Source organism: Haliotis rubra, unplaced genomic scaffold, assembly GCF_003918875.1.
Source record: "Haliotis rubra isolate DU_JTF1 unplaced genomic scaffold, ASM391887v1 Scf124, whole genome shotgun sequence".
NCBI classification, from domain to species: domain Eukaryota; kingdom Metazoa; phylum Mollusca; class Gastropoda; order Lepetellida; family Haliotidae; genus Haliotis; species Haliotis rubra.
The window spans coordinates 297,895-311,860 of record NW_025765159.1 but is presented as its reverse complement, the minus strand read 5'-3'; the positions used below and the strand labels follow the sequence as shown (position 1 = coordinate 311,860).

Genomic DNA, 13,966 nt, shown 5'->3' with positions numbered 1-13,966 from the left:
TAACAAGATTTTTAGGGAATCGATAATCAATATAAAACAACCAAATGTGAAATTAGTCTCTCGGAAAACTAAGGGGATAGCAATTGAAAAGATCAACATTAGTAGAGGGAGAACGGGGGTAAAAAGGTGACCTGCTTAAAGAATTGTTTGCGAATGTCAATATTTCCAAGAAGACCCGTAACAAAGCCTCACATCATACTCAGTGGAGAGAATATCGAATGATGACCGCAGCTTCCGAAGAAGAACAGCCATTGGCCCTAATTGCATTTTCGTTGTTCTTGCGTGGTAAAGGGCTTCTGAACAAGAGGAAGCTTGCGGGCCGAGCTCCTTTAAATGGTATTGACCGAATCTGTTCTGTGGAAGTATGTTCTAAAATGGAAGAATGTTTTGATTTCAACCCACGTTCTTCTCAAAATTGTGAGATTTATTGTAATCAAGGACACATCTTGGTGAAAATCTGAAGGACGATCGATTTGGCAACGGTTGTTTTGAGGCACATTGGACACGTTTTCATCAGCGCATCGTTGGAAATATATTCTCTCATAAAATCCGTTTAAATGAGGAACAGTTATAAATCGCCAAAGATGGACTTATATCAGTAGCATACCCTCAGTCAACTTGAAACCGTCAAGGAACATTAGAACACAAAGATGAGTGGTAGCTTTGTAGTTGAAGCATATTTCTCCGTTCAAGTCTCCACGTTGATCAATATGTGCAAAAGAATATGGTTTGAATATTGCTAAAAGTGAAGTAAACGCTTTCGGACACACTCCCAAAAACAGAAACCTAATTAATCGCGAAAGATGTCCCGAATACAATAGCAAATTCATTCTAGAAGATGCATTATAACCACCTAGAATTATAGCAATTTTCTAAGGCGTAAAATGTATATTTTCTTTTAAATTTTTGTTCAAGAAGGATGAATAACAAAGCACTAAAACCCCGACCTTTTCTAACGTTTGTTTGAACTTATCATAACAGGATCTGGATTCGGATGGTTAAAGGGATCTGGCATTTCTGTATGCATCAAAACACTTTTTTTAGTGTAAGGATAGTTTCCAAAACAAGGATCATAACACAATCCATAGAAGCAAATGGGGGAATCTATTTTCATTGACTGTGTCTGTATAACTATCAAAAACACATGACGCAGTTGTGGTCAGTTAGGTCAAGAATGCCGTGTTCTGGACATCATAAAGTAAGAATGCTAAATATACAACATCACCAGTGTCAATTTCGCCGAAACAGATTGCACTGGACGGGCAAACTGGAATGAAAATAACATGAATGGATCACCGTTTAATAGTGATGACTGAAGGTGTCTTTGGAATTTACAGTATAATAAAGGGGGTGATATTAGGAACTGGATTGGATATAAAAGACTCAGAGAGTCTTGATAAAGTAGTCTTCATCCACAACAGCAGATCTCACATGTGGAGTTCCGCAGGGATCTGTTCTGGGGCCCATCCTCTTCCTCCTTTACATGACACCCTTGAACGACATATCTGACAAGTATGACACTCCTCATCATTCGTTTGCAGACGATACTAAGCTGGTAGACTCTTTTGCTCTGAATCAGATTCAACATTCCGTAGAGAAGACAGCTATCTGCACAAAGTCCATCAAATCCTGGATGTCATCTATGATGCTCAAAATGAACGATAATAAGACAGAAGCTATGCTTGTCGCCAATAAACATCGTCTGAACAAAATCATGACTGAGAAAATCACAATAGCCGATGCAGAAATTACTCTAGCTCCATCCGTGAAAGACCTTGGAGTATTCATAGACCAGGACTTATCACTTGATGCTCAGATCAACCATCTTTCAAGAATCTGCTTCTTCCATCTGAGAGCTATCAGTAACATTCGTCATAATTTAACAACAGATACAGCCCATACTCTCGTCAGGTCCCTCGTTCTATCGAGACTGGACTATTCAAACAGCATTCTGTTTGGAGTCAGCTCTGCACACTTGACAAAACTCCAGAAAATCCAAAACGTTGCAGCCCGCATGGTATACCTAACATCTAAAAGATCTCACATAACCCCTGTCCTAAAGTCTCTTCACTGGTTGCCCTATCCAACCCAGAATCGAATTCAAGATATTGGCCATTGTGTTCCAATGTCTACATGACCTAGCGCCGCAGTACCTCTCTGAACTCATCTCAGAGTACACACCACCACGACAACTGAGATCACGCCAACAGTTCCTCCTAACAACACCCCATGTCCATCTCAATAACTATGGTCACAGATCATTCAGCTATACTGCTCCTTCACTGTGGAACAGTCTTCCCATAACCATCAAAACAGCAACCTCCCATGACTTATTCAAATCTTCATTGAAGACCCATCTTTTCCGGAAATATTACGAATGACTTGTACAATTGCTGCAGTTTTTTAGCTGTACACACGGGGCGCCATGAGCATACACTAGTGTGTGGAAACGGCGCCATACAAATGGACAATTATTATTATTAAAACCAGGGTCCTGGGCAAAATGTGCAAGTGATTTAACCACGCGGCTAAGCCTCAGTTTCAAATCAGCCAAAACCGCTCAGATGTATGTTTTAATGAATGCGATGCGGATATGTGTGAATATTGAATAGTATCCCTTGGAATATCCAACTAAATGATACTCACTCTATTATTATTATTATTATTATTATTATTATACACATGATAGACGTGATCATTGCGTAGATCGATGCTCAAGATGTTCGTCACTGGATTGTCTAGTTCAGACAAGATTCTTTACATATAAATATTTACATATAGCAAGAATATAATTGAACACGGCCTAATGAACAAACAACAACAAACAAACAAACAAACATGTTCTTATACATTCATAAGGATTCAGCTCCAGGATAAAACACACATTGATTGTTGAAGTCGAGGCAAAATTGCAGACAATTGTAATATACCTTCCCTGGTGAGAACATGCAAAACAGAACCAATTTCAACTCATTAAGTGAAGAAGTTGAAAGAAAATCACCAGCAATGTATTTTTCATTTTGAAAATAAGAAGTGCATTTTTTTCTAAAACATAACATATGAAATATAATACACCAAAGAGGATGCATTAATATTCAAACATAGGTACTCAATAGAAACGTTCGAACCTTCATTTGTCCATGAAAGCTGAGCAAATTCTACTCATCAGATTACACCAGTATTTACATATGGAATGTTTGCAGTCACATTTCCACAGCACTGTAAATACCACACACTTACCCAGCACAGCCTATTCCAAGTAATCCAAATTTGCATCTTGGTCATCCTTGTCCATGTAAAGTCTGAACCATCAGCTTCTAGGTCTATCTAATTGTGGATGGATCAGTGCTAAAGCCCCGTGACAATGTTCCAGCAGTGTAAACGTCTGTTCTAATGTAGACTGATTACGGATAAAGACTTGTGACAACTCTATCAATATTTCCTGTGATGGGAACACTTACCAGTTAGCAGTCGTTCGACCCACACCACTGTGGAGTAATCCACAATTGAGAACTGAGGGAGATCAACGTTTTCAACACCTGACACGGCATCCCTCTCATTCAGCCATCTCAGATCTACATCTGCTTCGGCATAGCCGTCTGCAAACAGGAAATAATACGTCAAACGATTTTCAAAGATTGGCATATCTCGCACAACGATTGATAATAGGCTCATGATTGACACATAAATGCAATTGTTCGGGGCAAGGAAAGCGTAAAGGTTATTGGTGTATTCGCATCCATAACCATCTTATCATACAACAGTACAGACAAATGATACCCCATGTTGGGATGTTAAGAATGCAACAATCAAGAATTGGGTATTCGATGTTTATGCGTAATAGATGTGTATCTTTGTTGCGTTTCGAATCTTAAATTAGCAGTGTTTGGTTCCTGGCTGACTTCATTCTGGTATGATTTTGATATCCGTTGTAATATTTTGGTGTAACCCAAAAAAGGAAAAAAGATCCCCCTCACCATGTTTTAAACTGCAGTCATACATATTGGATATTGCAAAGTGAGCATGTGTCATTAAACTCATAAACAAACCAACCAACCAACCAATCAGCCAATCAGTCTACCAGTGAACCAATCAAACAACTAATCAATCTGACAACCAAACCAACCTTACCTTGGCTGAAATCGGTGGGTACAAAAGGCCCCTAAAACATTTACCATTTGCTTATAATAAATTCAATCCCAAGGACCATGAGCTGATGATATAAATTACTTGACAATGGTATAAGGAGCTATACGAAAAGGTATAACAATACAATAAAGACGTTTTTATCAATAAATTGTGTCTACTTGGCACAATGACATGGTTGTCTATAGCAATCAACAAAAATATAAAATGCCCATCTAAATGTAACGGAACGCTGACAATATCTCCATCGGCCAACACAACAACGACTCAACCCCGCGCTCAATATGCATCAGTTAGGTTCTATCTACTCATTATGCCCGACAGGACTATCATTCTTTCCCAAGGATTTCCCAGGGATCATTGTGGTCTGACCACGATCAACTTGGTCACTTAGAGTTGAGTGAGGGAGAAGGCACTTTATGCCCAGACAGCAATTTTTCATCAATATCACGACAGTCCACAGATGAATGTCATCAGACCTGGGTCAGACAAACCAGTGAGTATTGTCTGGGTATCGACCCATTCGGTTAGGGTAAGGTCAGTGGCATCGACTGACTCTGTTGGGGTAAGGTCAGGCCATGGATCTTAGAGAGGGTATTGGCTCACCTGGGCAGGGTAGGTCAGACTAGTGTCCTTTGAGAGGTTATTGACTCATTTTTAAGTAAGGTCACAATAACGGGTAATGAAGATCAAGGTAAGGTCAGACAAACTTTGACGTTAGTTCGGGTATCCACACACTTCGTCAGCGTGGGTAAGACAAATTCGGGCATCAACCCATCTCATCAGGGTGAAGTCAGATAGACAAATAACGACAGTCAGGATAAGGTCAGACAAACTTGCGATGCTAGTGCGGGTATCAACCCATCTCATCAGGGCGAAGTCAGATAGACAAATAACGACAGTCAGGATAAGTTAAGACAACTTGTGATGTTAGGCCGGGTATTGACCCATCTAATCAGGGTGAGGTCAGATAGACAAATAACGACAGTCAGGATAAGTTAAGACAACTTGTGATGTTAGGTCGGGTATCAACCCATCTCATCAGGGTGAGGTCAGATAGACAAATAACGACAGTCAGGGTACGTCAAGACAAACTTGTGAAGTTAGGCCGGGTATTGACCCATCTAATCAGGATGAGGTCAGATAGACAAATAACGACAGTCAGGATACGTTAAAACCAACTTGTGATGTTAGGCCGGGTATTGACCCATCTAATCAGGGTGAGGTCAGATAGACAAATAACGACAGTCAGGATAAGGTCAGACAAACTAGTGACGTTACTCCGGGTACCAACCCATCTCATCAGGGCGAAGTCAGATAGACAAATAACGACAGTCAGGATAAGTTAAGACAACTTGTGATGTTAGGCCGGGTATCCACACACTTCGTCAGCGTAGGTAAGACAAATTCGGGATCAACCCACAAATCAGGGTGAAGTCAGATAGACAAATAACGACAGTCAGGATAAAGACAAACTTGTGATGTTAGTGCCGGGTATCAACCCATCTCATCAGGGGTGAAGTCAGATAGACAAATAACGACAGTCAGGATAAGTTAAGACAACTTGTGATGTTAGGCCGGGTATTGACCCATCTAATCAGGGTGAGGTCAGATAGACAAATAACGACAGTCAGGATAAGGTTAAGACAAAATTGTCGATGTTAGGCCGGGTATCAACCCATCTCATCAGGGTGAAGTCAGATAGACAAATAACGACAGTCAGGATAAGTTAAGACAAACTTGTGATGTTAGGCCGGGTATTGACCCATCTAATCAGGGTGAGGTCAGATAGACAAATAACGACAGTCAGGATAAGGTCAGACAAACTTGCGATGTTAGGCCGGGTATCAACCCATCTCATCAGGGTGAAGTCAGATAGACAAATAACGACAGTCAGGATAAGGTCAGACAAACCTGTGATGGGTATCGACCCATCTCATCAGGGTGAGGTCAGGCAAACAAATAACGACAGTCAGGATAAGGTCAGACAAACCTGTGATGGGTATCGACCCATCTCATCAGGGTGAAGTCAGATAGACAAATAACGACGGTCAGGATAAGGTCAGACAAACCTGTGATGGGTATTGACCCATTTCATCAGGGTGAGGTCAGGCAGACAAATAACGACGGTCAGGATAAGGTCAGACAAACCTGTGATGGGTATCGACCCATTTCATCAGGGTGAGGTCAGGCAGACAAATAACGACAGTCAGGATAAGGTCAGACAAACCTGTGATGGGTATCGACCCATTTCATCAGGGTGAGGTCAGGCAGACAAATAACGACGGTCAGGATAAGGTCAGACAAACCTGTGATGGGTATCGACCCATTTCATCAGGGTGAGGTCAGATAGACAAATAACGACGGTCAGGATAAGGTCAGACAAACTAGTGACGTTACTCCGGGTACCAACCCATCTCATCAGGGCGAAGTCAGATAGACAAATAACGACAGTCAGGATAAGTTAAGACAACTTGTGATGTTAGGCCGGGTATCCACACACTTCGTCAGCGTGGGTAAGACAAATTCGGGTATCAACCCATCTCATCAGGGTGAAGTCAGATAGACAAATAACGACAGTCAGGATAAGGTCAGACAAACTTGCGATGCTAGTGCGGGTATCAACCCATCTCATCAGGGCGAAGTCAGATAGACAAATAACGACAGTCAGGATAAGTTAAGACAAACTTGTGATGTTAGGCCGGGTATTGACCCATCTAATCAGGGTGAGGTCAGATAGACAAATAACGACAGTCAGGATAAGGTCAGACAAACTTGCGATGTTAGGCCGGGTATCAACCCATCTCATCAGGGTGAAGTCAGATAGACAAATAACGACAGTCAGGATAAGGTCAGACAAACCTGTGATGGGTATCGACCCATCTCATCAGGGTGAGGTCAGGCAAACAAATAACGACAGTCAGGATAAGGTCAGATTAAACCTGTGATGGGTATCGACCCATCTCATCAGGGTGAAGTCAGATAGACAAATAACGACGGTCAGGATAAGGTCAGACAAACCTGTGATGGGTATCGACCCATTTCATCAGGGTGAGGTCAGGCAGACAAATAACGACGGTCAGGATAAGGTCAGACAAACCTGTGATGGGTATCGACCCATTTCATCAGGGTGAGGTCAGGCAGACAAATAACGACAGTCAGGATAAGGTCAGACAAACCTGTGATGGGTATCGACCCATTTCATCAGGGTGAGGTCAGGCAGACAAATAACGACGGTCAGGATAAGGTCAGACAAACCTGTGATGGGTATCGACCCATTTCATCAGGGTGAGGTCAGATAGACAAATAACGACGGTCAGGATAAGGTCAGACAAACTAGTGACGTTACTCCGGGTACCAACCCATCTCATCAGGGCGAAGTCAGATAGACAAATAACGACAGTCAGGATAAGTTAAGACAACTTGTGATGTTAGGCCGGGTATCCACACACTTCGTCAGCGTGGGTAAGACAAATTCGGGTATCAACCCATCTCATCAGGGTGAAGTCAGATAGACAAATAACGACAGTCAGGATAAGGTCAGACAAACTTGCGATGCTAGTGCGGGTATCAACCCATCTCATCAGGGCGAAGTCAGATAGACAAATAACGACAGTCAGGATAAGTTAAGACAACTTGTGATGTTAGGCCGGGTATTGACCCATCTAATCAGGGTGAGGTCAGATAGACAAATAACGACGGTCAGGATAAGGTCAGACAAAATTTCGATGTTAGTGTGGGTATCAACCCATCTCATCATGGTGAAGTCAGATAGACAAATAACGACAGTCAGGATAAGTTAAGACAAACTTGTGATGTTAGGCCGGGTATTGACCCATCTAATCAGGGTGAGGTCAGATAGACAAATAACGACAGTCAGGATAAGTTAAGACAACTTGTGATGTTAGGCCGGGTATTGACCCATCTAATCAGGGTGAGGTCAGATAGACAAATAACGACAGTCAGGATAAGGTCAGACAAACTTGCGATGTTAGGCCGGGTATCAACCCATCTCATCAGGGTGAAGTCAGATAGACAAATAACGACAGTCAGGATAAGGTCAGACAAACCTGTGATGGGTATCGACCCATCTCATCAGGGTGAGGTCAGGCAGACAAATAACGACGGTCAGGATAAGGTCAGACAAACCTGTGATGGGTATCGACCCATTTCATCAGGTTGAGGTCAGGCAGACAAATAACGACGGTCAGGATAAGGTCAGACAAACCTGTGATGGGTATCGACCCATTTCATCAGGGTGAGGTCAGGCAGACAAATAACGACGGTCAGGATAAGGTCAGACAAACCTGTAATGGGTATCGACATTTCATCAGGGTGAGGTCAGGCAGACAGATAACGACGGTCAGGATAAGGTCAGACAAACTTGTCACGTAAGTCCGGATGTCAGCCGACCTCGTCATCGTGATGTTAGACAAGCCAATAATAAAGGTTAGGGTGAGATACACCAATCTTCGTCAGTATGGTCAGCAATACCAAGTTTGGCATCGACCTACTTCGTCAGCTTAAGGTCAGACGAACCACTTCGTTATGTTCACATGACATTATATATATTCTTAAAAAGTAAGGGAACCCTAACTTTCAATTTGGATAGGAAGTATAAGCGTTAACATACTTTTCAAAGACAGACGCACCACCATTTCTCTTTACCACCACCCCTAAACACAACGCAGTAGCCCATACACGTGCATGGGGGTCATTCTTGATTTTAAAGGTTTTCAGGAAGGTCGATACATCACTGTGGACCATTTAGTTTGACAATCATCTTGCATCACACAGTTGTTAGTGTTTAGTTCTAGCCGTTTGAAAATGAAAATCGTACACATGCAAATTTCACATCATACATCAATCATCTTTCAAGAGGGATTACTGTACAAACAGCTATGGTCATAAGTGCAAGTGGTGATGCACTCTCCAAACATTCATTATTATCATATCAACATTGATTGACATTGATATATCTCCCAATGTTTTCAATCGTAAATTAGAAATGAAGTTCCTCTACTTTTCTTGAAGTGTATAATTCATCATGGACTCGTTTCATGAAATTTGTTCTTTTTCAAAATTTTAAATGTCGTCAGAGCCATTACTACCAAATAAAGACAGCACTAAATGACCTACTTTGGATCAAGCAAATATGCATTGACAGCGTTAACAAAGGCTGTATTGTCCGATCACGCATTACCTTATACTAAATCACAACCCGTGAAGATCCGGGTTAGAATTGATCTTTAGTAACTCAGGCTCGCTGACCTAGTTGACACATGTCATCGTATCCCAATTGCGTAGATCGATGCTCATGATGTTGATGGCTGGATTGTCTGGTCCAGATTCGTGTATGTACTGACAGCCGCCATATAGCTGGAACATTGCTGAGTGCGGCGTAAACCTAACCTCACTCTCTCAGTAAAGCACAATTTAGTTATGCAAGACAAATTGCGCACTGCAGTCTTGAATCCGAAATCTCTCCCAGGGTAAAACATGTCGAGAAAATTCCCGTTTTTCGTTCACCATGACATTTAAGCTCTTCATCGACATGGCTATCGTTGATTATGGTTCCTGGAGATTCAGAAATCCCAGAATTACTTTTTGTATGTATTCCAATGGGCATACATTTTTGGCTTTTCCTAATTTGACTTGCACCTGGCTACATCCTTCACCACAGGAGACACTTAAACATGGCGTCCACGTAGACCAGCGGTATTGATCACAGGGGTTAAATTGAAAATACACAAAAAATGCGGATTCTTTGAAAACTGGTCCGGATGAACGGTTCCTTAAGATTTGATTAAATTCTGGATTATTGCATTTTTTCTTTTAATTCATACATGGCTGACATATCACTTAAGTTAATATCAACTGAGTTTAGTCTTCGTGTGTTGGTGCGCTTATAGGATGGTAGAAATATCGTCGGTTCTTGCCTGAGATGAACAGGTTTCTTCTGCCCTACGGGTTACATAACAGAAGTCAAGAATAGCAACCGTGCGGTTTGAAAAGTTTTGATTGTGACCAAGATTTGGCTCTTTGGTCAGTGTGTCTGGTGTGTTACTCTGTGTTGGACTCTATTCTAAAATTAGAATGTCGGGCACACCAGAAATTGGCTTCTACCTATGTTGAGAATCCAACCTTGGCCTTCGGCGTGATGAGTCCACCGCTCTTGAGTGTTGCATCTGTATCCTTTATGTAAGACAAAACTATTGTCGCCACCACTGGGAACAATTATCTGTCAAACAATGATTAAGTATGTTGATGTTGCAATATTATTACTTATTTGTCAGCGATCTTTCTGCCTTTCACTCAGTTACACATTTATTGTGATTGGAGGTAAGCTGAGGTGCATATTGACCAGTGCCGTGGTATACCGAGCTAATACACCCAGTACAGGGTGGTATGGAGCCTGCAGACCCAAGCCATGGATGTATGGAAATAACAGGCCCAAGACAGGGAAGAATGGGGATAAGATATCCAAGACAGGGAAGTATGGGAATAACTAACCCAAGACAGGGAAGTTTGGGAATAACAGACCCAAGAAATGGATATATGGGAATAACAGATCCAAGACAGGGAATAACAAACCCAAGACAGCGCAATATGAGAATAACAAATCGAAGACAGGGAAATATGGGAATAACAGACCCAAGACAGGTAAGTATGGGAATACCACACCCAGAAAGGGAAATATGGGACTAACAGATCCAACAGGGAAATATGGGAATAACAGATCGAAGACAGGGAAGCATGTGAATAACAGACACAAGACAGGAAAGTAAGGGAATAACAGACCCAAGACAGGAAAGGATGGGAATAACAGACCAAAGACAGGGAATTCAAAGTACGGGAATAACAGATCCCAAACAGGGAAGTACTTTATTAACAGTTCCAAGACAGGAACGAACCAAGGTAAAAGGCGTGAGAAAGGACGGTAGCAGTATAGGTGTGCCTTGAGTTGTTTTGTTAGTGTTGATAATATTTCAATTTCAACACTGTTTAAAGCTTGGTGCACATCAATAAAATCACTTTCAGAGATTCTTTCAGAATTGGAGAGAAAATGTACAGATGTTCTAAGTAGTTTGGAAAGGTCACCGTCCTCGATTCACCACCAGCTATAGGATAATCCTTCATTTAACAAAATATTGCAAGAACATTGCGGCAGAGGGAACTGCCGGTTTGAAGCGCAAACGTGTGGGTCGTTTGAAGACGCTGACTGAAAGATACGTCGCGATCCACACTGAACGCTAATTTGTGATCAGTTACAGAGAAAGCCATCAAACACAGGAATGCAGTCAATCCAGAGATCGTAATGAAACCACGAACAACAAACGTATTTCGTTGTAGCAATGAATTTAAGGCATTTCGACATCAACATTCGTCTGACGTTGTCAGATGGGGACGATACAAGACAGCAGTACAGAAGAACCAGCAAATGGGTTGTTGAATGGTATTGATTACATCTGACGTTAGACGTTTCAATATATTTCTCTCAAATTACTCATACACATGAAAAGGGGATCTGCAAGTCGCCAGAATTATTTGGAAACTTTGGTGAGGGGCGGGCATTATCTCTTGAAAAAAACAAAAATGCCCATTTGTGTGAACTGTTAGCTTGTATATGGCAATTTAATTGATTATAAAGTCTCAATGAAACCTTTAAACGCATTTTGCCTGTGACCGTGATGATGTATGCTGAAATAGCTGAATAATTCTTTGAATCAATTATGTTGTGATGCTGGTGTGAATTAAAAAATAGCTCTGTTGGTATTGTAAAGTGTCCAAAATAAATCCAAGATAGAGTTTTTGTAGAATTGTTGGGTCAGATTATGTCTGTGGACATCATTATCAGTTCTGATGACAAAAGAAAAACGCGACATTGTTCAAGCCATACCTGTGTTTGTTTTGAGACTATATGTTCCAGTTCCAGGTCGTGTTGTCTGAATTAACAGACAACATAGAAACATCAGCTTTGTTATATTCGCAACGTTTTCTTTGAGAGTCATTGTTCACTGGAATTCAGGCTTAAGTATCCTTAATGATCTTTAATGTCTTTATCTTTACTGGCTTATGCTACCAACCACTGAGCATTTGAGTTTTTCATTCAAGTATTGTCCATATATTTCGCCTAAATTATCGTTTTCAATTCCGTGATAGTAAAATTGTAAATATATATTATAATAAATGTCTTGAGATAAATATATTCCGAATATGTGTGTTTTCTTCAAGGTATTTGCTATAATATATAGTTAAAGTTTTACTGTATACATATTCCTTCTGAATATTTGCATATTCCTCAAGACATTAAATATAATATATATTTACAAGGATCTATTCGAAACTTTTCATATGCATTTATTTGTAGAAGTATCGCACGTTGGTATATCATGTGTACTGTCTAAGTGGTTAGTCTTGTTTAGGTACATACAAGGCTGGGGATCCGACGCAGGGGATATACAGTGTATTTGGGCAAAAGAAGAAGAGAGAAACATCGTGAGTTTAACATGTTAAAAATATGACCAGTCTGGAGCTCGTGAACAATGTGATCAATCTTGAACGCGTTAACGCTGAATAGTCTTAAACATGCTAACAACCTTGACCAATCTCGATATCGCTTACAACCCTATTCATTCTTGAATATGTTACCAATCTGGAACATGTTAGTAGTTTAACATGTTAAACATATGACCTCGATTATCATTGGCAACCCTATGCATTCTAGAATACATTACCAAAATACGCAATCTAGAACATGCTAATCTCTTCCCTAATCTGGAACATGAAAACAACTAATTTAAATTGTCTCTTTCATAGAACATGACCAATCTCCAACTTGTTAACAACCCGCACTTACATATTAAATGTGTTAACAACCATGACCAATCTGGAACATGCAAAGAACTTGACAAATCCAAAGCATGTTAACACTTTACAAATCTGGAACAAGTAAACAACTGAATTCTAATTGTCAAATAGAACATGACGTAACTCCAATATGTTAACAACCCTCACTTATATCCTATATGTATGAACAGCTATGAACAGTCTGGAACATGCTAACAACCTGACTAATCTGAAACATGCTTACATCCTGACAAATCTGGAACATTTAAAAGACTTCGTTCTTCTTGTCAAATATTAAGAAACATGTCCAATCTGCAACTTGTTAACAAACCTCACTTATATCTTAAATGTGTTAACAACCGTGACCAATCTGAAACATGCTAACAACTTGACTAATCTGACACATGTGAACCCGAGACTAATTCAAAGCATCAAGCATCTTACCAATCTTGTGTTGACACGATGTCTCATCTGGAACAAGTTAGCAATGTGACCCATTTGAAACGTGTTAACAACCTGATAAATAGGAAAGATGGAAGATACAGTCGTCATCAGATAGGGAAGTTTAACATGACCAGCATCAAAACATGTTTACAACGTGACTCCACAACAACGTGTGCTCTACTAACAAATCTGATGGCGATCTCTTGTTTACTGTCTTTAAAAGAATCCTTTGTGTCCGAGTAAGCAATGATTGATGTGATATGTAAACATACTCTGGCTGTGAAGGTATTCACCGTACGAATATTGACGAGACTTCAAAATGACTGCGGAAAAAATGATCAGACTCTCTCATGTGTTTACACTGGAATCGTAGGTGGAAAGAAGGAGCCATAGAGTCGTATTTCTTTGGATTACATATATTCATTTTGGCATCACGGCTAATCAAATTGCTTATAGTCTCAATACGATCACGACACGTCTCTTCGATCATATGAAGCATTTCATCAGAACCATATACTAGACAGGA

At 40.7% G+C, this 13,966-nt stretch overlaps 1 protein-coding gene across 1 annotated transcript in view; it reads right to left on the bottom strand.

Annotated features, from left to right (window-relative positions):
* LOC124266201 (gamma-aminobutyric acid receptor subunit beta-like) overlaps positions 1-13,966 on the bottom strand; it is a 78,958-nt gene that overhangs the window by 15,470 nt on the left and 49,522 nt on the right. The window contains exon 6 of the mRNA XM_046701005.1: positions 3,462-3,599. Within this exon, the coding sequence (XP_046556961.1) occupies positions 3,462-3,599 (138 nt within the window). The remainder of the gene's footprint in view (positions 1-3,461; positions 3,600-13,966) is intronic.